This window comes from Bubalus bubalis, chromosome 1 (genome assembly GCF_019923935.1).
Source record: "Bubalus bubalis isolate 160015118507 breed Murrah chromosome 1, NDDB_SH_1, whole genome shotgun sequence".
Lineage (NCBI taxonomy): Eukaryota > Metazoa > Chordata > Mammalia > Artiodactyla > Bovidae > Bubalus > Bubalus bubalis.
In genome coordinates, this window is record NC_059157.1 from 42,502,223 (window position 1) to 42,527,297 (window position 25,075).

A 25,075-nucleotide genomic window follows, 5' to 3' on the forward strand; every position below is an offset into this window, starting at 1 on the left:
CCATAGATAGAACTACAGCTCTGTGGCTTCCTCTGACATAGAGATTTTTTAAGTTACTCTGAAAAAATATCTGTAAATCTGATAGAAGTATGATAAAATATTAGAAAAAAAGGAGTTTATACTACACAATTCCACTTTTGTGTTGGTATCTCAAATCATGTATTTTTCCTGAAAATAGACTGTATAAAACCAGACACACCAGAAACTGAGATCGCTCAGATACCGGTAGACAGTGACCTCCTGGTGTGACCATCATCTCTGCCAGCGGCTCTCCTGGTGTGCATGCTGCCACCTCGTGGGGCGTTTCGGGAACGACACTGGTACCACAGGCATCACAATCTGCCATTAGCTTAGAACAAAGTTGTGTCAAACCCATCTTTGATCAGCATGCCCAAAAGACCTTTGAGTCGTGAAAAGAGCTGACGGTCGCCGAAGATCTGGTTTCATCCCTGAGCACCCAGAGCCAACAGCTGCGTGTCCTCACTGTGTCCATCTCGGACAGAAGCAGCGGGCTCGGCTGTTTGCTGGTGGGCCGAGTGAGCCCTCCGGGTGAGGCTCCAGGCTCACCCAGGACCCGCAGACAGGGACGGGCACGCCGGGGTGGGGCTGGGGAGGGGGAACGGGCTAGGGCGCCCCTGAGTCCTGCGCCGGGCGCCCTCGCGGTCGGCCCCCTTTCAGCCGTGTTCTCCTTGCAGCCTGCACTTCATCGTGTTCGACACGGAGCTGGCCCACGACATCCTGCGGGTGTGGGACGGCCCGGCGGACAGCGCCATCCTGCTGAAGGAGTGGAGCGGCTCGGCGCTGCCCGAGGACATCCACAGCACCTTCAACTCCCTCACCCTGCAGTTCGACAGCGACTTCTTCATCAGCAAGTCCGGCTTCTCCGTGCAGTTCTCAAGTAGGTGAACGGCCCCTCCTCCCTCCGCGGTCCTCTCCTCCCGGGGTTGCCAGGGCGACAGGGCCCATTCCTGTCTAAAGGCTCCCCCAACTCCCGACAGGATGGACCTTTTGTTGAGCAAAATATGAACATTTGAAAACCCCTATCAAGAGAACTGTTTGTCTTAGGAAATTCTCTCCACTCTCAGATGGTGATAGACGGATGCTGTCTTTGGTGGTGGTGGTTTAGTCGCTGTGTTGTGTCCGACTCTTGCGACCCCATGGACTGTAGCCCACCAGGTTCCTCTGTCCATGGGATTCTCCAGGCAAGAATATTTGAGTGGGTTGCCATGCCCTCCTCCAGGGGATCTTCCCAACCCAGGAATCAAACCCAGGTCTCCTATATTGCAAGCAGATTCTTTACCGACTGAGCTACAAGGGAAGTCCATGCTCTCTTTAGTTATGTGGAAAGAAAATACTTTAAAGATTTGAGTTAATCAGTAAGTATCTGAACTTGGGCCCCAGACAGGTGTGAGTCTGTACCAGAAGGTCGGGTTTATCTTGGGTGCCCCCTCCCCACACCTGACATCTAGCCCAGGCTCCTTCACCCCCGTGGGCTCTGCCACGAAGTCTGGATGTTGGCAGTCTGCTTCAACTGTCTGCTCTCAGTTCCCCTGCCATTCTCCCTGCTTAGGGCTGAGGTGTCAAGCAGCTTCTGTTGGACAGTCATCTCCGAGGATTTAGTAGCTTCACGCTTGCAGCTTTAAATGCTTACCTCCTGAAGACGGTCCCCGCCTTCACTGTCCAGCACATTTTTAAGGAACCATTTCCAGACGGAAGGGGTGGGGATATTTTGTGGCAGTTGAGTCTGTGAATACCCTTCAAACCGCACCATGTAGAAGTGTGGTATAACGTGGTAGCTCCCAGGCCAGCTGTCATCGTAAACTGACCGGAATTTTCACATAAACACATTCTGGGTCGATTCATCTCTTGGCAGGTCACTTGTGAGCCACATTTAAGATTTATATTAGAACATGTACTGAGGTCAATTTGATGTTTTAAGGGGTTGGTAATGAAATTGAGGTTAAAGTCTGCACAATTTCTTACCTCGGGTTCGCTGTGCTTCGAGGCAGTAATTTGTGACCACGTGTTCATGGAATAGAATCTCTACGTGGTAAAAATTTCACTGCTTTATGGCAAAAATATCAAGGTAAGTTTGCTCCAGTTATCCTGGATTGGGGAAAAAAATGTTTTTGTTCCAAGATTATATAATTTTTGCTCTTTTTCTTTGTCTGCTGTCTTCAGAAACGGTGGTGAGAGTACACGGCGGGTGTGGTGTAGTGTCCTTATTTGACAACAAAACCTTTGGTACCATTATGAGGTTATGTTTTCCCCTCCTACCCACTATGTACTCTCCTGGCTGCGTTTTTGCTTTTTTCCTTTTATAATAGACTTTTTTAGCACAGTTTTAGGTTCACAGAACATTTGAGAGGAAGGTGCAGAGATTTGCCACGTAGACTCTGCCTCGGCCTATACACAGCCTCCCCTATTATCTACATCCCCATCAGATGGTACGTGTGTTACAGCTGATAAACCCGTACTAACACGTCATCACTCCAAGGCCATGGTTTACATGGTGTTCACTCTTGTGTTGTACATTCTATGAGTCTGGACAAGTGTGTAATAATATGTGTCCATCATTACCGTCTCATATAAAGCAGTTTCACTGCCCTAAAAATCCTCTACGTTTTCCCATTCATTCCTCCTCCATCCTAAATAACCCCTGGCAAACAGTGATAGTTTTTCTTTCTCCATAATTTTGCCTTTTCTAGTATCAGGTAGTTGGAATCATATAGTATGTAGCTTTTTCACATTGGCTTCTTTCAGTTAATAGTGTGCATTTAAAGTCCCTCTACCACCCTTATGGCAGAAAGTGAAGAACTAAAGAGCCTCTTGATGAAAGTGAAAGAGGAGAGTGAAAAAGTTGGCTTGAAACTCAACATTCAGAAAACTAAGATCATGGCATCTGGTCCCATCACTTCATGGGAAATAGATGGGGAAACAGTGGAAACAAGTGTCAAACTTTATTTTAGGGGGCTCCAAAATCACTTCAGATGGTAATTGCAGCCATGAAATTAAAAGACACTTACTCCTTGGAAGGAAAGTTATGACCAACCTAGATAGCATATTCAAAAGCAGAGACATTACTTCGCCAACAAAGGTCCATCTAGTCAAGGCTATGGTTTTTCCTGTGGTCATGGATGGATGTGAGAGTTGGACTGTGAAGAAAGCTGAGTGCCGAAGAATTGATGCTTTTGAACTGTGGTGTTGGAGAAGACTCTTGAGAGTCCCTTGGACTGCAAGGAGATCCAACCAGTCCATTCTAAAGGAGATCAGTCCTGGGTGTTCATTGGAAGTACTGATGCTGAGGCTGAAACTCCAGTACTTTGGCCACCTCATGCGAAGAGTTGACTCATTGGAAAAGACCCTGATGCTGGGAAGGATTGGGGTCAGGAGAAAAAGGGGGTGACATAGGATGAGATGGCTGGATGGCATCACCAACTTGATGGACATGAGTTTGGGTAAACTCCAGGAGTTGGTGATGGACAGGGAGGCCTGGTGTGCTGCGATTCATGGGATCACAAAGAGTCGGACATGACTGAGCGACTGAACTGAACTGAACTGAAGGCCTTCCCTTAGCTTGATGGCTCATTTCTTTTCAGTGCTGAATAGTATCCTGTTGTCTGGATGTATCACTGTTTATCCATTCACCTAATGAAGGAACTGTTGATTGCTTCCAATTTTGGGTGATTATGAATATAGCTGCTATAAACATTTGCATGTAGGTTTCTGTATGAACATAGTTTTTAACTCCTTTGCATAAATACCAGGGAGTGTGATTTCAGGATTATCTGGTAAGAGAATGTTCTTTTATTTCTGACCTTTTAAAATCTTCCCTTTTAAAATTTCAAGTGACGGAACAAAGAAATCATTTATTTTTTTACATTCCTCATTATATTCTCTTTTAAAAGACATCTCCTAGTTTGGGTTAAAGACAAACGAGTGTCTTTTATTATAGTTATTTGAGAGCATAGACATTTATATCCTATATTTGTAATTATGCAAATAATATATTTAATTAATATGATACTTAGGAAGTGATAAACATGAACACATCCATTAAAGTTCCTACAAAAATGAAACTTGCTTAATTGAACTTTGGTTTTCCAAGTGTTCTAGTTTGAACAATATGAAATTGTCATTTTTTCAGATTAAAAAAATGGTTAAATATTGGCATTTATGGTTTAACGTAGCATTTTGCATGTGTGCATGCATGCGTGCTCAGTCACTTCAGTCATGTCTGACTCTTTGTGACCCTATGGATGGTAGCCCACCAAGCTCCTATGTCCGTGGGATTCTCCAGGCAAGAATACTGGAGTGAGTTGCTGTGCCCTTCTTCAGGAACATTTGGTATAGGGAAATACCATTTTAAGAGTGAAAATATAATGTTGACTCTGAGGTATTTTTGTGAGTGAGTTTCTATGAGGTCTTTAAAACTCTATGAGAAGGAACAATTGCAAGATATAAAAACGTTGCTTGGCATTATTTAGAAAAACTTGGATTGAATTGTGATGCTGAAAATTTGAGTTTGTATCTTGACCTCTGGGGCTTCCCCAGTGGCTCAGTAGTAAAGAATACACCTATAATGCAGGAGCTGCAGGAGATGCTGGTTCAGTCCCTGGGTCAGGAAGATCCCCTGGAGCTGGAAATGGCAACCCACTCCAGTATTCTTGCCTGAAGGATCCCATGGACAGAGGAACCTGGCGGGTTACAGTCAGACGCGACTAAAGCGACTTAGCACAGCACACAGCCCAGCACACTTTCCCTTCATCTGCTCAGATCTACTCTCTGCCATATCTCAGGCTTCTCGATCCTAGTGGTGGACATGTGTGGACGAGCTTGGTGCCTTTTAGCTGGTTCCTCCAGTGAAGATCTCGGGCAGGAGACAAGAAGTGCGGGGAGGAGAGTGGTGTCAGGCTGTAATATATCTCCCTTTCAGATTCCCTCAGTCAGCACTCACTGTTCTTCTCAAGAAGCTGTATCCATACAGTTCCTTTCCAGGTTTCTATACATCTAGTAACTACACTTCTACTTGGGCTTTTCCAAATCCAATATTTGTAAGGAAACCTTCTCAAATAATCCCCTGGAAGTGTGTCATATCTTTCATTTTGGATTTTCAATGATAGAGTTCCCAAAGGAACATTGTCAAACCCATGAAACTGACATCCCCGTGTCCCAGGAACCCCCTTCAGCATCAAGCTGGGATATCTGGTCAACCTCCTTATACCCATGACCATAAGTATTGCTTTCCACTTGTGCAGTTTCTGAGCCATCTTTTTCCCATTGGGGAATCCAACTATAAAACTAAATCAGGCTGGAGTCTTTCTAAAACAAAGGCTTGAATCCCCTTGAAAAATGTAAAAGAGCCTATCTCTCAAGCCCAAGAAGCCTTGCTGCTCTTCTGTAGGTAGAAGCTGGGAAAAGCCCATTTATTTGTCTTAATAATCCTGAAACATAAAAAGAAGAGGTACTTTATACGTAAGTTAGATAATGCTGCCATTCCTAAGACAAGCTAATGTTAGACTGTGAAGTACTGGCACTAATCTGTGATTTCAAAGGGGCTTCCCTTGTAACTCAGGTGGTAAAGAATCTGGCTGCAATGTGGGAAACCCAGGTTTGATCCCTGGGTTGGGAAGATCCCCTGGAGGAGGGCATGGCAATCCACTCCACTATTCTTGCCTGGAGAATTCCATGGACAAAGGAGCCTGGTGGGCTATAGTCCATGGGTCACAAAGAGTTGGACATGACTGAGAAACTAACAGTTTCACTTTCATGATTTCAAAATAAAATTTAAAAAAATAGTGGAACTTAGATATTTTCCTCAAATAATTGATACTTCAAGTATGACCTTTGTTGCAAAACAAAAATGACATTTATTCAATAGTCTTAAATTAGTTTTCTTGGTAAACCATTTTAATTTGATAGTATGCCAATACTCTGTGAACTCTGCATTGTAGGTGTAACTTAATCATTGAAGGGAGAAGTTTATTTGAATAGTTTTCTCAGACATTTGAATTATCAGATTTTCCTCAATAAACTTAAAGCGGGAGAATTTAACATCAGTGTTGTTCTCCTACTCAGTCACAGAATCGCATACCTGACTGGGGCTTTTTAATTTGACTGCTTGTCTGTTATTAAGACACCTTATTCAGCTGCCTTCTGTATCCTCACCCTCTCCTGGTCCTCCTTCTTCCAGTGGCCACCCCATTAGAGTCTTTTCCCTAGCTCTCATCTTTCCTTCCCCAAGCTGTGAAGGCTGGATGCTACGAGGAACATCCTCGCGTCTCTCTCCTCCATCAGTAGTCTCTCCTTGGGCCTCATCAGCCAGCCTCCTGAGCACTCCCCGAGGTCCTCAACTGCCAGTCTGGGGTCTCCCTCCGGTTTCACGTGGAGACAGAAACAGGTGACTTAGCACATGAAACGTGACCACATTCCAGTTCTCTCCACTCCCAAACCTGGTTTTCTCCAAGCCTTTCCCATCTCGGTGAATGCTAGCTCCATTCAGAGAGTTTCTCATGAGAGAGCCTTTGCAGTCATTTTTTCACAAACCCCTCCATCTTCTGCCCCCCATATACTCCAGCATCACTTTCAGTGAGGCCTCATATTCAAAGTCCCAGATCCAGCCAGTTCTCTCCACTGTACACGTGTCCCCCTTGGTCTGAGTCCTTTTGGCCTGGACTGAGCCTCCACAGATTACTGATGGGCTTCTCTCCACTCTTGGATAAGTGTTTCCTGATCAAAGGAGCCAGGATAGGTCTTTTAAAAAATATATTGGCTTCTTTATTTATTTGACTGTATTGGGTCTTAGTTGTGAGACATGGGATCTTCGTTGCATCATGAGGAATCTTTCATTGTGGCACATGGACTCTGGTTGTGGCGTGCAGGCTCAGTAGTTATGGCATGCAGACTTAGTTACTCCATAGCTTGTGGGATCTTAGTTCCCAGACCAGGGATCAAACCTGTGCCCCCTGAATTATAAGGTGGATTCTTAATCATTGGACCACCAGGGAGGTCCCAGGCTGGGTCTTAATGAGGCAACTTGCTTCTGGCCAGAACTCTCCACTGTCTTCCCATCTCAGCCAGAGAGAGTTCTGGTTCTCCTTCTTGCCAGAAATAACAGCTATCAAAGCTTGTATGCAAACTTCTGCAAAACCCTTCTGTATGTTTTCAGTTTTCATCCACAATCACTGCCCCCCAACCCTGTCAACCTCCTGTGACATCCATGCCAGCAGGAGGCCAGCCCTGCTTGGTAGGCACATGTTTGGTATATGTCCATTTTACATCAGAGTAAATGGACATATCTGTTATTAGACAGATATACTAACATATATGCATCTTTGTTGAACTTTTAAGCTTTATAATTCTTTATACATATATCTTTACCTAATATTTTCCTCTATGCATGCTTTTCCTCTTTGCTTGCTCAATGAATCCACACATGGACAGAATATATTTTAAGGCCTCTTAATCAGAATTAATCACATTGTCACTCACAGTCCCCAAATGCAATGCTCATGTTTCTGATACAGTGTGTGCCCCATCGTGTGTGAGCATCTTATTTGCAATCTAAAAGACTAAGGTCAGGCTTCCCTGGTGGCTCAAATGGTAAAGAATCTGCCTGCAATGTGGGAGACCCAGTTTCGATCCCTGGATTGGGAAGATTCCCTGGAGAAGGGAATGACTAACTCAAGTATTCATGCCTGGAGAATTCCTTGAATAGAGGAGCCTAGTGAGCTACTGTCCATGGGTCACAAAGAATCAGACATGACTGAGACTATTGCCTGGACTGAGAGATGAGACTAAGTTCCTGGAGGGCAGAGTGTCCAGAACATGATATATAGTCAGTGGTTACAAAGTGTTTTCTAACTGAATATACTTGAAAACTTTCTAGTGATGCAAATCTTAAAAATACTAGGATGATTTTGATTGTGTGACAAGCACCATATCATCTACTGATCTTCTGAAAAGGTTGTGTTTTAATACTGACATCAGCTTCATTCAAAGATGTTAATAGAAAAGCCTTTAATAATAAATGTTTGAATGCTAATTTTAATGATAAAGATTCTTCCACCCCTGAGTTATCTTCTATCCCAATGTTAGTAGTTAAGATAAATAGTCCTTATATAATATCTATTATCAGTAGAAGTGGTCAGGATAGACTGTTTTCACTGCTAAAAAACACATTGCTGCTGCTGCTGCTAAGTTGCTTCAGTAGTGTCCAACTCTGTGCGACCCCATAGATGGCAGCCCACCAGGCTCCCTTGTCCCTGGGATTCTCCAGGCAAGTACACTGGAGTGGGTTGCCATTTCCTTCTCCAATGCATGAAAGTGAAAAGTGAAAGTAAAGTCGCTCAGTCGTGTCCAACTCTTCATGACCCCATGGACTGCAGCCCACCAGGCTCCTCCATCCATGGGATTTTCCAGGCAAGAGTACTGGAGTGGGGTGCCATTGCCTTCATATGCAACTTTATTGACCTTTTGAGTTTTATAATTCTTTATACATTTATCTTTACCTAATTATTTTGATACCATGTAGAAACCAAGCAGTCCATTTTCATTTTATAAAGATTAATACCCACTTTAATTTAAATGAACATAGTTTAATCTCTCATTTGTTAAATTTCCTTATTTCATTTTATAAAAATGATCATTCTTCCAGTGTTAAGGCAACCTTGGGCGAGGAACGACTGGTTGTTTGTGGTGACCCTTAACCGCAGTGCTGTACGTCCATGTGCAGGTTCAACGGGCTGCTGATGGAGCAGCTGCCCAGCACGCCTCCCTTCTGTGCACTTCACCTGCCCTGTGCTGTAGAACAGCACCCCCTCCCCCAGAAAGGAGAACTACCAGTGCTTCCAAGGTATTCAAGCCCACTCAAGGTCCATTGTCCCGCCAGCTCCACACAGCGTGTAACGCATGAGGACAAGAACTGACTAGTGCAATTATGTTACTTGTAATCAGCCTAACACTTTTCATTAAAGCTTAATTACCATTTAATCATGCATAAAATGCAAGAAAATGGAGTTCAGTTCACAGGAGTGACCTTTACTCTGAGGGGTTAAGTAAACGGCGGCTGAGCCTCCAGCGGTCAGACTGCTCGGCCCTCCCACCCCAGGGAAGACGGGCTCCAGGGTGATCTCACTTCCTCGGAGTCCCAAGATGGATTTCCTGTAAATAGCAGCCGTAACTACACGACATCCCTCCCTTATTTACTTTATTGAAAGATAATTTAATAGGTACATTTTCATTTTAAAAAATCATTTGTTGTTTATAGCAAGAGAGGCCCTTGGGGCTGCCAGTTGCCGAGCAGAGTAGGGTTGTTTTATAGGAATGAGTCTGTCATAAAACCTGGGCTCCTGCGCCTCCTGTCTACCTGCAGACAGTACACAGCAGAGGCCGCCAGACGGCCACCCACCCTCTCTGCTTTCTCAGGACTCGTGGGGTCGGTGGAACGTTGACCACACATTCTTGTCATTGGCCACATGCACACATAGATTGTAAATGAGGCCAAAGACTTTTGTCCACCTTTGATACCATGCCTAGCTCACGACAGAGGTAGAATGTTTGTGTGTTGAATTACTGAGACTAAGATGCTGGCTTAACTGAAATTCTAAATTCTGGATTCCACAGAGTGCTAGGGTTTTAGCTGTGGTTGGTGGTGGTTTAGTGACTAAGTCATGTCCAACTCTTTGAGACCCCATGGACTGCAGCCTGCCAGGCTTTTTGTCCATGGGGTTTCCCCAGCAAGAATACTGGAATGGTTTGCCATTTCCTTCTCCAGGGGACCTTTGCAAACCAGGGGTCAAAACTGGGTCTCCTACATTACAGACAGATTCTTTACCAACTAAGCCATCAGGGAAGCCCTTTTAGCTGTGGTTAGTTTTGTCAAATGCCACCAAGATTGATAGGAAGAGGAACAGAGAGAAACAGGACACCTGAATGACACTTCTCCTGTTCTTGGGGTCATGTCTTTCCCCCCGTCCAGTTTTATTGAAATATAATTGACTTATTGCATATAAGTTAGATTCTGCAATCTGAAAAACAAAGCAGACTAGTGAATATTTTAAAAAAGCAAAAAGAGAAACAGACTTACAGACAGAGAGAACAAGCTAGTGGTTACCAGTGGGGAGAGGGAAATGGGGAGAGGCAAGACAGGGGTATGGGATTAAGAGGCACAGACTATTATGTATAAAATAGATAAGCCACAAAGTTATCCTGTACAGGTAAATATAGTCGTTGTTTTGTAATAGTATTAACTCAAGTATAATTTAAAAAAAAAAATATTGAATTGCTGTGTTGTATGCCCCAAACTAATACTGTAAATCAACTATACCTCGATTTAAAAAATAATAATAAAAATAATTGACACATAGCATTGTGTAAGTTTAAGGTGTACAGTATGTTGATTTGATACATTTATGGACTGAACAGAATGATCACCACTGTAGCTTTTGCTCACCTCACATCGCTTACCGCTGTTTTTGGTGGTGAGAACAGTGAAGGGCTACTCTCTGAGCAACCTGCAGATACACAGTGCAGCGTAGTCACCTACAGCAATCTTGCTGTGCACTGGACCCCAGCACTTACTCATCTGTAGCTAGAGATCTGTGCCCTCTGACCAGCATCTCTCCAGCCCCCCACCCACAGCACCAGCCCCTGGGAATCACCATTCCGGCCTCTGATTCTGTGAATTCAGCCTTTCCAGATTCCAAATATGTGATATCATACAGTATTTGTCTTTCTCCTTCTGACATCTCACTTAGCACACTGCCCTCAAGGTCCATCCCATCCATGTTGTGGCAAATGACAGGATTCCCTTCTTTTCATGGGTGAATAATAGTCCTGTGTGTGTGTGTGTATGTATGTGTGTGTGTGTAGCTGTGGGATTGCTTGATCATGTGGTAGTTTCAGTGTTTTCAGGAACCTCCACACTGTTTTCCATGGTGACTGCACCAGTTAACATTCCCACCAACAGTGCACAAAGGGTTCTTTTCCTTGAGGGTGTGTTTAATACTTACCATGAGAGAGAGAGGAGAAGGCAGTGGCACCGCACTCCAGTACTCTTGCCTGGAAAATCCCATGGACGGAGGAGCCTGGTAGGCTGTAGTCCATGGGGTCGCTAATAGTCGGACACGACTGAATGACTTCACTTTCACTTTTCACTTGCATGCATTGGAGAAGGAAATGGCAACCCACTCCAGTGTTCTTGCCTGGAGAATCCCAGGGACGGGGGAGCCTGGTGGGCTGCCATCTATGGGGTCGCACAGAGTCGGACACGACTGAAGCTACTTAGCAGCATGAGAGAGAGAGGAGCCCTTTTCTATACAACCAGCCGGAGCGTCATCTGCACCTACCTTTCTGCTAATCTCGATCCCACTCATACTGAAGGCTCGTAAACCATTCCTCAGACAGCAGCGATTTCTGTGCGGAGTCCCAGCATGATCCCCCAGGACCTCAGATGTAACTCTGCATCACACACGATGCTTTAGGCAGGGTTACGCTTTCTTGCTTTAATGAGAAGGAAGTGCTCCTAAATTTTATAGACTGAATTATCACAACGTCATTCAGAAATAAGCTGAGTCAGTGAGGACAGCATAGAAAATAAGTCACTGTGACGAATACTGCGATTAAGCATCTGACCACTCTGTCCAGAATAGAGGTCACCCTTAGCTTCATAATGTGTGTGATCACATTGGTCTATTAACTAGGAATTAATGAACTGACCACTCATTCATGCATCTGTGTATTCTTTTATTTATACACTGACAACTAAAAAAATTTAGTCACAACCTGAAAGTAGAGTGTTTTTTATTGGGTGAGAATGTTTAGGACTCCAGCCCAGGAGGCAGCATCTCAGTAACCCTGAGAAAACTGCTCCAGGGAGGTGAGCAGGGGAGTCAGGCTATATACAAGTCTGCAGCAAAGGGAGCGGGCAGTCTGAACATCAAAGACTGGGTAGCAAGTTAGGGAATTCAGCGTTCTGTGCATGAGAAGATGCAAGCCTCGGGGCTGCCTGAATGCATGCCTTTTGTGTGCACCTCGGCTGTCTGGGGCCAGTCCGGTTTCCTTGGTCACGTCTCTTCCTGCATTCCCCCAGCTCCTCGGCAAGCACGTGGAGTGTGACAGCTTACACTGGATCGCAGTTTGGGAAGGCTTATTCACATTTGGAGGCCAGAAATCACCGATGGTGGTGGCATTTCTTGTTTATTGATATGGCAGAAGATCCTTGCATTTCACAACACCAACCAGTATTGAACCCCTTCCTGCTGCATTCCTGATGCTTTGTGGATGTGGAGGATCAGAGCTGAGATGCAGATGTTACCTGGTCTTCATAAAAGATATGGAAGAGGCAGGAGGATTTCACTTCCCCTGAGGCTTATGCTGTTCACCCAGTCTCTCTCCTGGTCTCTGTCTGCCTCCTCCGGACAGCCCGCCTGGCACCCCAGCTGCCTGGACAGGACTCTGCTCCACTGTGGCTCACAGAGACAACCTCTGCTGTCCTTGGGTGACCAGCCACCTCTGAGGTCCTCAGCGCCTGTCTCACACCCTGTGGTCTCCACTCCATCCACCCGTCACTCTCGGGAACACACACTGCATTCAGATTTAGCAACACTGTTAGAGTGGAAAGGAAAGAAAAATATGTATACGTATATACTTCCCTGGTGGCTCAGACGGTAAAACATCTGTCTACAATGTGGGAGACCCGGGTTTGAGCCCTGGGTTGGGAAGATCCCCTGGACAAGGAAATGGCAACCCACTCCAGTACTATTGCCTGGAAAATTCCATGGACAGAGGAGCCTGGTAGGATACAGTCTATGGGGTCACAAAAAGTCGGACACGACTGAGCAACTTCACTTTCATACACACACACATGTAATCTAAAGTATTATGAGGCTCATTTAAACTATAGTAAGCTGCATACCATTCTAATGGATAATGGCAGAAACCAAAGAGGAACTAAAGAACGTCTTGATGAGGCCAACTTTGGGAGATGGTGAGGGACAGGAAAGCCTGGGCACTGAAGTCCATGGGTTGCAGCCGGAGCGTCATCTGCACCTAACTTTCTGCTAATCTCGATCCCACTCATACTGAAGGCTTGTAAACCATTCCTCAGACAGCAGCTATTTCTGTACAGAGTCCCAGCATGATCCCCCAGGACCTCAGATAGGGCAACTGAACAACAACACCAAGCTGCATAATCCTGTATCTTGATGAGGGTGAAAAGGCCAGCTTAAAACTAAACATTAAAAAAAAATTAAAAGCTAAGATCATGGCATCCGGCTTTTACTTCATGGCAAACAGCAGAGGAAAAGATGGAAGTAGTGAAAGACTTCCTCTCCTTGGGCTCCAAAACCACTGCGGATGGTGACTGCAGGCTTGAAAATCAGAAGACGGTTGCTTCTTAGCAGGAAAGCTATGACAGACCTAGACAGTGTGCTGAAAAGCAGAGACATCACTCTGCCAGCAAAGGTCCGTATAGTTAAGTCTACAGTCTTCCCATGGTCATGTACAGTTGTGAGAGCTGAATGGTAAAGAAGGCAGAGAGCCAAAGAATTAACACCCTCAAACTGTGGTACTGGAGAAGACTCCTGAAAGTGCCTTGGACAGCTAGGAGATCAAACCAGTCTATCTTAAGGGAGATCAACCCTGAATATTCACTGGAAGGACGGATGCTGGAGCTGAAGTTGAAGCTCCAATACTGTGGTCACCTGATGCAAAGAGCCAACTCATTGGTAAAGACCCTGATGCTAGGAAAGATTGAGAGCAGAAGGAGAAGAGAGCATCAGAGAATGAGATGGCTGGATGGTATCACCGATGCAATGGACATGAACTTGGGCAAACTTCAGGAGATGGTGAGGGACAGGGAAGCCTGGTGTGCTGAAGTCCACAGGTTACAAAGAGTCGGACATGACTGGGTGACTGAAAAACAACAACAAGCTGCATAATCCTGCATCAGAAAACTCTCAAAGGTGCCCAAACATGTGCACACACATGTAATATTGTATAAGTTTTAGAATAGGCATCACAGAGGCACTGTTTTCTACCCTTTAAAGGTACCAGGACTTGGGGCTAAGCCCCATCTACACAGCTCTGTAAACAAGCATGTGCATGATTTTCATGTGAATTAGGTGAAATTAGGGCATCATACTCTTTTTACTGCCCACAGTGTTCATGAGCACTACTCTCAACAGTAAGGAACACAAAAGTACTTTGATTTATCAATTTTCCCCAATATAAGGGATTGCTATTATTTATTCTCAGTTCTAGAGGCATATTGACTCAGGGGAAGTATATGTGATAAATGAGACGGTCTGCAGTTCTCAAATTAGATCCCCCCTCTCTCTTGCCTCCTGTTTCACACCACTCAGTTCACACTGACAAAAGCAAGATCCTCCTGATACTTGAAAGGTGTGGAGATAGTGAAGCTGTGATTTAGAAACAGGAAAAGACAGTAAACAAGTGAATAGCACTTGATCACCCTAATGATATAATACCAGATCTTTGCGTTGCTGCAACCATCGGAGATTTCTGTAACATACTGAAGTTGTTAACCATGTACTTGTTATCAGCAAAGAATTTGCAGTGTCTAATGAAAAATGTGATACTCATCTTTTTCTCTCAAGTCCATCTTATGTACACAGATTATTTTATTTTTCATACCTCTGAGAACTGAGAATCAATTTAGCGGTGGTGACTAATGTGATAGATGTTTAGAAATGAATCTTTGGAGGATGAGGGTTGAAGGTTTTAATTTGAGTGTGACTAGATATAAAGAAACTAAAATCTCTTTGAATAACTGAATAAGGGAATCTTTGTTGTTATGAGGATGCAAAACATAGGATTTTATGATATGTTCGAAATTTTTGTTTTTTATTTATTTTTATTTTTATTTTTGTTACTAATAGATGTAATGATTTTTTTTTAATAACTAAAGGCTAAAATATTTTTAAATCTGCAGGAACAGACATACTTGGCTTTCCATACATGGTATATTTGACATGATGAAAGGAGTTATGTTCATTAGTATTTTTTTCAGGGCACTTACAATTCCTTTACAAAGGAGGGGCTAAGCTTAGTCCTCAGTGCAAACTTTGGAACTTAACCAACATAAATGATACAAATACTGTGGTGAACCCAAGTAACCTATTATACTCTTACATGTTTTAGAAATTTTCTGAGTGCATTCTTTTACATACATGGTCTAATGTTTAACAACAATGTGGCATGCAGAACTCAAAAATATAGTTTTATAACTAGCAAATAAATATTAAAACATTTATTTGCAAGGAATAGAAACATTATTTGACTTACAGATATCACCTAAATTGGACATTTATTATGTCCCACTAATGTTCTAGTTCCAATAAATGAGGATCTTTGAGATCACTTTAAAAGCTAGTTTGAAGCATTGAAAACAAGTTAATTAAAAAAGTGTTGTGTAGTCACCCAGTTGTGTCCAACTCTTTGCAATGGACTGCAGCACACCAGGTCTCACATCCCTCACCATCTCCAGAAGTTTGCCCAAGTTCATCTTCATTGCATTAGTGATGCCATCCAGCCATCTCATCCTCAGATGCCCTCTTCTCCTTCTGCCCTCAATCTTTCCCAGCATCAGGGTCTTTTCCAACGAGTCGGCTGTTCACATCAGATGACCAAAATAGTGGGGCTTCAGTTTCAGCAACAGTCCTTCCAAAGAGTATTCAGAGTTGATTTCCCCTAAGACTGACTGCTTTGGTCTCTTTGCTGTCCAGGGAATTCTCAGGAGTCTTCTCCAGCACTACAGGGCAAAGGCATCAACTCTTTGGTGCTCTGCCTTCTTTACAGTCCAGCTCTCACAACTGTACATGACCCCTGGGAAGGCGGTAGCTTTAACTATGTGGACCTTTGTCTGCAGAGTGACGTCTCTGCTTTTCAAAACACTGTCTAGATTTGTCACAGCTTTCCTGCTGAGATGCAGTCGTCTTCTGCTTCCATGGCTGTGGTTGCCATCTTTCACTCTCTACCTTCATCCTCATCAAGAGGCTCTTCGCTTTCTGCCATCAGAGTGGTATCATCCACATATCTGACATTGATGTTTCTCCTTCCTATCTTGATTCCAGCTTGTAGCTCATCCAGCCCGGCCTTTCTCATGATGTGTTCAGTGTTTAGGTTAAATAAATGGACAGCCCTGTCACACTCCTTCCTCAATCCTGAACCAATCAGCTGTTTCATACAGGGTTCGAAATGTTGCTACCATACATGGCTACTGGGAAAACCATAGCTTTGACTAGATGGACCTTTGTCGGCAGAGTAATGTCTCTGCTTTTTAATACGCTCTCTAGGTTGGTCATAGCTTTTCTTCCAAGGAACAAGCGTCTTTTGATTTCATGGCTGCAGTCAGCATATGCAGTGATTTTGGACCCCAAGAAAATAAAGTCTCTCACTGTTTCCATTGTTTCCTCATCTATTTGCCATGCAGTGATGGGACCAGATGCAGTGATCTTAGTTTTTTGAATGTTGAGTTTTAAGCCAGCTTTTTCACCTTTATCTTTGGCTACAAAGAATGTAATCAATTTTGTCTCAGTATTGACCATTTGGTGATGTCCATGTGTAAAGTCATCTCCTGTGTTGTTGAAAAAGGATGCTTGCTATGACCAGTGATCTCTTCATGGATCACTGCCTTGTCGTCGTGATGGGGCTTGCATAATTAAAAAATAGCCAATGTTATAATATAAACATAGTAGACTCAGACACTACTATAAGCAGCAGAAATGGTACAAGGTCAATTGTTACGAGAAAGTAGGTGACTTCTGAATTTGAAAATGAAAATCTGTAGTGTAGGGGGATTTATCATCTAGTTTAATAGCTGCAATATAAATAGCTCTTGGATTATTATATTTTGATTTAATTAGCATGAAATATGGGACTCGGGCTTTTTTGCTTTAATGGAATTCACATTCTGCATTGTGGAAAATCAAAGTGATTGATTTATTTCTGTTGCATGTTGAAGTTTTTTTTTTTAATTGTAGGATTCAATTTACACTTAGGTTTGATAGTCTACTCTAATGACATATTTTCATAGCTATTAAGTGCTTATTCAGTACAAAGACCATGAAAGCAAATGTTCCACTTTTGAAACATTGTTACAGAGGACATTTGAGTAGCAGATCATAAAAGGTATTTAATATTTTCTTATAATAATGTTACCCTTTCTGTCAAGTGTTTTAATACCTGTGCTTTCACTGACAAAGTAAAATCTTTCATGCATTCTGAAGTTTCAAGGTATCTATCTGAAGAATCAGTTCAATTCAGTTGCTCAGTCATGTCCAACTCTTTGCAACCCCATGGACTGCAGCACACCAGGTTTCACTGTCCATCACCAACTCTCAGAGCTCAATCAAACTCATGTCCATCGCGTCAGTGATTCCATCTGAAGAATCTTGGCCTTAAATTTATTTTCCTTCCCTGTGGCTCACAGTAATAGCATTAATAAAACCTCTCAGTAAGTAGTAACTGTGTACTTGAAAGGGCTTTTGCTTGATTTAGTATATTTTTTAAAAATTCTGAAATAATCATTGTCCCCAGGAATTGGTTAAACTGACAATATATAGTCTGTAACTTCAGATTTGCCAATATCCACCCAAAATTTCACAATCCTGAAGCCCACATTGCTTTCTGTCATGAAGAAGTATGCAGAAATACACAATTCCTATACTGAATCCTAATGCTTCATCCCTTCAAGTTTTGAAATTAAACATGAGTATATACCTACATGGAACTTCCTTGGTAGCTCAGTGGGTAAAGAATCTGCTTGCAATGTGGGATACTCAGGTTCAGTCCCTGGGTCGGGAACCCCTGGAGGCAGGCATGGCAACCCACTCCAGTATTCTTGCCTGGAGAATCCCATGAACAGAGGAGCCTGGTGGACTACAGTCCATGGGGTTGCAAAGAGTCAGACATGACTGAGCAGCTAATGACATACACATATATACCTACACAAAAATAATTTTAAATATAAAATGATTTGTATTCATTTTATATAATTCAAGTGAATACTACAATTCAGGCATATACATATGCATGTGTGTGTATATATCCATATAAAAAAGCTTATATATATATAAATCCTTTTTTTCTTTTCTGCACTGGTATTTATTGCAGCACATGGTCTTTTCTCTTGTTGCAGTATGCAGGCTCTCTAGTTTTGGCCCATAGGCTCTAGAGCATTCAGGATTAGTTGCCCTGTGGCATATGGAATCTTAGTTCCCTGACCAGGGATCAAACCCATGCTCCCTGCATTAGAAGGCAAATTCTTAACCACTGGACCACCAAGGAAGTTCCTATATAATTTAAACTTTATTTAAAAGTATTTATAAATTCGCATGCCCATGTAAGAAGTAAAACAGATCCTGTGGACCCTTAGGAAGTTCCTCCCAAGTGGTAACCTGCAGAACTAGTGTACATATCACAGCCAGGCTGTCAACAATGGCCAGTCAACAGGCGGAACATCTATCACCCAAAGGTTCCTCAGGATGTCCCTTCAGCCACCCACTGCCCTCCTGCTGCCTCCAGGCAACCTCTAATGTGCCCTCCATTTCCATAACTCTGCCGTTCCCAGAACATGATATGAAAGGAATCGTGTAGGCTATAGTCTCTCAGGACTGACTTTTTCTCGCAGTTTAGTGCTGAGGAGATTCACTGGGGCTGCAACGTGTGCCTTGGGTTCATCCCTTTATGTGGTGAGTGATAATCCATTGACTGGACGTACCAGCTTGTTTAGTCATTCACTCACTGAAGGACATTTAGCTTGTTTCTAGCTTGGGACCATTATGAACGGAGCTGCCATAAACATTCATGTACAAGTTTTTGTGTGAACCTAAGTTTTCATTTATCCAGGATAAATGTACAGAAGTATAATTTCTGGGCTGAATGGCAATGGAATGTTTAGATTTTAATGGCCAAATGATTGTCCAGAGGGCCTGTACCATTTTATATTTCTACCAACAATGTATAAGTGACTCCTTTTCTCTGTATCCTCACCAGTATTTGATGTTGTCTGTTTATATGATATAATTAGCTGCACTAATAGGTATGTTGTCTGCTTATATGATATAATTAGCTGCACTAAGAGGTGTGTAGTGATATCTCTTTGCAATTCCTGAAAGGCCGGTGATCTTGAACATCTTATTACAGATTTATTTGCCATCTGTACATTCTCTTCAGTGACATGTTTTTCCATGTCTTTTGTTCATTTTCTGGTTGAATATTTTCATGTTTTCCTTTTATTTTTTTGCATCTTCAGAATTCTTGATATGTTTTAGATACTAGTCTTTTGTCAGATATGTGACTTTTAAACTGCTTTTCTTGGTCTTCATATTGTCTATCCATCTTCTTAACAAAGTCTTTTTTGGGAAAAAAGTTTTTAATTTTGAAGTTTGGTTTATTAATTTTTGCTTTTATAGATGGTGCTGTTGTTGCCATGTCCTTGCCTAGTCCTAAATCCTCAAGATTTTTCTCCTGGACATTTTTCTGGAAGTTTTATGGTTTTACATTCTGTATTTAAAGCTGTGATCAACCATGAATTAACTTCTGTGGAAGATGTGAGGCTTGCATCAAGGCAGGCTATTTCCCCAGTGCCATGTGTTACTTTTGAAATCCAGGGGGAAGGATCTGTGAAATGTGCATCCATCACTTTGAGCAGCCATCACTTCTGTTCTTGACCTTGGAAAATCTTAGAAAACTCTGTGTCTCCAGTTCCTGAAGCACTTTGATGTTGTCAGGAGGGAGAAGAAGAATGTAGATCAAATTAGTGGACCTTGGTAGAATTTGGACCCACCTTCTTTCTTTAATGTAGAGCCTGGGGTTGAGTGGAAATACTGCATTGGATGAATTGAGGTTCCTCTTTCCTGTGTGTTTTCCAAAACTTTTCCAGCCGCTCAAGCACTAATGCATGCTTGATGGAGTTCTGGTGGCCAGCTCATGTTTATCCTGTCAAACACAGTCACTGGCCCTCCAGAAGGAGATTTCCCTTTTCTGTGCCATGATCTAACCCAAAGAGCAACTTTTCAGAGAAAATGGTAACCTGACACTTACACAAAGAATTCATTCAACTTTCTTAACCCAAGAACAGGCGCTCTTCATACGCAGGTTAAGATCTGAAGGTTAGAATACATCTGCCTCTGATGAGAAGCATACTGGTGTCACTGTGTGCTTTTCCATGCACGTGGTGAGCATTCTCTCTGGTACATTATGAAAGGGTATTGTAAGATAATAAATGTACACAAAGCAGACTTTGCTTCTGTGAATGAAAAACCAGTCAGTAAATATACTTTAAAGTGATGTTTAAATTTTTTTAAATAAAATGCAAGAGGACTTGACACATTTAACAGGACATGGTCCAAATGCTCAATTTTTTTAGTTAGGATAGAAAGAGAACACAACTTTGCACATTATTTTTGAATGCATATATTCTATACAGTCTCCAGTGTCAAAAATGACTTTAACCAATTGGGAATAAATTTGAGTCCACTGTATTTCTCATGATTCAGTAGTTCTACATCATCATTGCTGCCTTGTACAAACAAAATGTCAGGTCCCTGGCTTTTATGCTAAGTGAAGCACAGGTTCGGGTCACTCAAGCCTATTGAAGTGGTTCTAGATTCAGGGGGCCAGGAGTGGAGATATCTCTTAGATCCCACTAGGCTTGTGGAAGATTCTATATGAGTTGAAACATTCTAGAGAACCCCTGCCTGGGGAAATTGAAAAACACAATGTATACACCTCAGGAATAGTATCTTCTTCTTCTCAGTTGATAGGAGGGTAAGACTGATGCAACTAAAGCTATTGTTTCCCTTTTTATGGAAGAAAAAACTGGAAAGATTCAGTCATTAAAATCCTGTCTGAAAAAAAATATTTAAGACAAAATTGACTGAAAGAAGCAAACATATGGCACATAAAAGAATACAATGGTGAAAAGGAAATGAGCTCATGTCACATCCATGACCCTGTGTGACCCTGAAGGTAGAAAAGAAATTTCTGACCCCAAAGAAATATCATTGGTTGGAGGCTGTCATATTAGTCTCCAAATAAGCTTTATTGTCATTACTAGAAAGCATTTTTCCACAATGTATAACTGGGGGAAAATAAAGTGGTGTTTATTAAAAAAAAAAAAACCCAGCCAATATATTCCCCTGTGCTTTGTTTTAAATTGTTTGTTTTTTCCTCATGTCATCTCATTGTTTTTTGTTTTTTATATTTAATCCAATCTGGAATACCCTAGGAACTTTTAATTTTTATTTTTTAATTCTAAAAGGGAAGAGTAAGAGTTTGGGGTTCAATTCAGCTAAGCCTTCATGATCCATTTATTGGAAATCTCAGTTTTTAAAGATACACAAGCCATATGAGGACATCCCCCCGCCACTAAGGCCACGTGTAGAACCATTTTACTGCAAGTCACATTTTCATGTAATTGGCATAAGTTTAGCTAATTATGTAGATACTGTATTTCTGTTTTTTCATGCCTTTCATTGATTTTCTGGTTGAGTATATAGATGCTATAGTTCATACAATATGAACTACATGAGTACATAAATTTTTAATGCCATGCTCTATTATTATTATTACAGATATTCAGACTGAAAATTTGCTTTAGAAGTAGAAAACTTTCAAAACTGAATTAAATTTCATCCCATTAAAGGATATATAACCCTTAGTGCAAGCCACTATTTTATATACTGATATTCTGTGGATCTTTATTTGGGAGGATTTGAAGAAGTCTATGGAAAAAACATGCTCTATAATTACATTTATTTAGAATACATGGTATTAAATTATTTTTTTAAGTTTCTTTATTCTCTGAGCCTTTAATCCCTGATATACAATGGAGACCTACAAGAGAGAGTTGGAGGATGTGGTATTTGTTAGTCTTATTAGACCAGACACCTATTAATAACCTACAGAAAAGTGTTCTGCAGAACACTTGTCTTGCAAACTCATGTGTCTTTTGAAATTCTTCTTATGTAAAAAATCTGTGTGCATATTTGTGTAAAGCTTCTTCACTGAGTAATGTGCTTTTACTTTTAATGAATATTGAATAAAAATTTGGAAAGAGAAATAATAAAAGCATATCTCTTTTAAAAAATTACAATGAGACTCATTGATGATCTCCTTGGCTTTTTTTCTAAAGATTTATTTTTAAATTATTTTAGTACTATGTACTTATTTATCATAGAAGTATTACTATGGATATTTACTAAGAGCTGTTGTTGCCAAGTTATGCCTTGGCATGTCATCCAAGTCATGTCTGACTCTTTGCAACCCCATGGACTACAGCATGCCAGGCTTCCCTGTACTTTGGTATCTCCTGGAGTTTGCTTAAAACTCATGTCCATTGAGTCAATGAAGCCATCCAAGCATCTCCTCTATTGACCCTTCTCCTCCTGCCTACAATCTTCTCCATCATGAGGGTCTTTTTCATTGAGTCAGCTCTTCACATCAGGTGGCCAAAGTATTGGAGCTTCAGCTTCAGCACCAGTCTTTCCAATGAATATTCAGGGTTGATTTCCTTTAGGATTGACTGGTTTGATCTCTTTGCTTAATAGACAATTAACTTTTAATACTAAGTATTTATTTTTAAATTATTTAAATGCTATATTAAATTAATTCTCATTTGGAAATGAGTATGTAATCATCCATGTGACCACTTGCTGGAATAAAGAATGAAGTTTCTTTCGGAGATGTGAAATTCAGTCCAATGGACAAGATTGAAAATGTACAACAAGATTTGCTTATATTTTTTCCTGAAGCCCAGAGAAATCTCAGCAACAATAGAGCACAGTTAGATCTTAGATTCTTTAGTTGCTCAAATAGTAAACTCAAGATTGATCATTTGTAAAATACTGGTTCCATGGAAGCACCATTGTGTTGCCTAGGTGATGGCCACAATGGGCTGTGATTCTGGTGCTTGAATTCTCTAACTGCTCTTCTCTATTGTAAAGAGTTGTGGGTTATGGGTGTGACACTCATGGCATCCTAACTAGAAGCTTTGTGTCCTCAGGTCCATTCTGCATTCCACTGCTGAACTGGTCTTCTTTCAGGGAGATGCACTTGCTTTCTGCCTTGCCTGCTGATCTTTGCAGCTGATGAGAGTGGAAACTGAAAGAATCTTCCTCGGTGGCTCTGACTCAGCATTTTCTGCTCTCTTCCCATTGAAAAACCTACTCTTTTTTGATACTTATTGAGAACGCTCCTTCAAGTAAAATTCCCCTACTCAAAACACTAATAATTACAATGGCAATGATGACAGGCATAATAAGCCAGCCTTCATGCAGTGGGATTAAGGTAGAACTGAAATGGAGGGTCTGCAAGGCCCAGTATGACAGTAAAGTAAGTTCTCTGGAAACACAGCCACTGAAAATATGCCAAAGGTGTTGGACATGATGAAGTTTAGCTTCTTAAAATGTATCACTGAAACTGCAGGATGGTAAGGGATCCTCAGAGTCACCAAAGTAATGTGAGATGCAGAAAGGCCATGAAATTTAGGGGTTGGCTTTGTCCTGGGAGCAGACCCAGGTTTGATCTCTAGGTCAGGAAAATCCCCTGGAGAAGGGAATGGCAACCCACTCCAGTGCTCTTGTTTGGAGAATTCCATGGACAGAGGAGCCTGGTGGGCTATAGTCCATGGGGCTGCAAAAAGTTGAACACGACTGGGTGACTTTCTCACTTTACTTTCCCCTGAAAGCATCTGTCAGTAGGACCCTAGTGAGACGGAATTTCATTTCTGAGAGTCTGTGGGCTGAAAAGATAGGAAGAAACATCTGAGAGCTTTTCAATATTGGAAATATAATCAGATCCGCTTACACACTGCTAGAACTCCAAGAAGGAAATGGCAACCCACTCCAGTGTTCTTGCCTGGAGAATCCCAGGGACGGGGGAGCCTGGTGGGCTGCCATCTATGGGGTCGCACAGAGTCGGACACGACTGAAGCAACTTAGCAGCAGCAGCAGAACTCCAAAGAGAGGTCTGCTGTCACTACAAGGGAGAAAAGTTAGATGGTAAAGACAGATAGACAGATGGATGGGCAGATACGGATATAGATACAGGTATAGAAATAGACACAGGGACAGAGAACTCATAACCACAAGCAGGTTTCGGACTAGCTTATAAACGAATTTGTGCCATGTCTGTGGTCCAAAATGCCTCAGCAGAGACTTTATTTTAAAGAGGTAGAAGGCTTCTCTTGTTCCAGGCACATGGGAAAGTCAAATGAGAATCCCCTCTGCATAAATGCACCTTCAAAAGAATTACTGCAAGTGAAGTTCCATAAATAGAAGAGCAAAATCAAAATTCAGAGGCACCTTAGATTCTGAGAGATATTGGAATCCTTATCAGATCAGACCATAAGAGTGTAAAAAACAAAAGTGAATAAAATTATGAGTAGAGAACAAAATACTGTATAAATGGCCAAAGATGTTTGAACAAAATGCTAGCAGAGAAACAATGAAAGGAAGTTTGAAACTCAACTACATGATAGTATAATAAATTTGACTCAGATGGAGAGAAGATTATGATAGGAAAATGGTCTAAAAAATTACCCAGAAGATGGAACAAAGATTTTTTAAAAATGAAAAGTTAAGAGACATGAAGGATAGAGACATTTGTCAAATTTTAGTTCATAAGAGGGGAATACAGATAATAGGAGGGAACTGATATTTGATAAGATAGTTGCTTAATCTTCAGATTTAAAATTTTGAATGCGTTCCAAGCAGGACTAATATAAGAAGGTTCATTCATAGACATGATATTGCAAAACTTTTATTTCCTTAGAAATATAAGGCAATTCATGCATAGACATCATATTGTGAAATGTTAGGACATCAAAGATAGATGATCTTAAAGTCATTCCAGACTGTGAGATTAAGTAGGAAAACTGGAAAGCAGAAAATTGTAATACGTTAACAGCATTGAGGGGGAAATGAGAACAGAAACACCTATTGATCCTACAGTATCAGGTTAGTAAAAATATTCTTTAAATTAAAGGAGAATTTAAAATATTTTTAAAGAACTAAAGGTGTTTTTGGACAAAACAGTTTAAGAGGGTTTG

At 41.7% G+C, this 25,075-nt stretch overlaps 1 protein-coding gene across 3 annotated transcripts in view; it reads left to right on the top strand.

The window, feature by feature from the left end:
• Positions 1-25,075, top strand: part of CSMD1 (CUB and Sushi multiple domains 1) — a 2,066,326-nt gene that overhangs the window by 1,775,071 nt on the left and 266,180 nt on the right. For all 3 annotated transcript variants that reach the window (XM_025272930.3, XM_044938991.2, XM_044938996.2), the window contains one exon: positions 696-898. In XM_025272930.3, the coding sequence (XP_025128715.3) occupies positions 696-898 (203 nt within the window). The remainder of the gene's footprint in view (positions 1-695; positions 899-25,075) is intronic.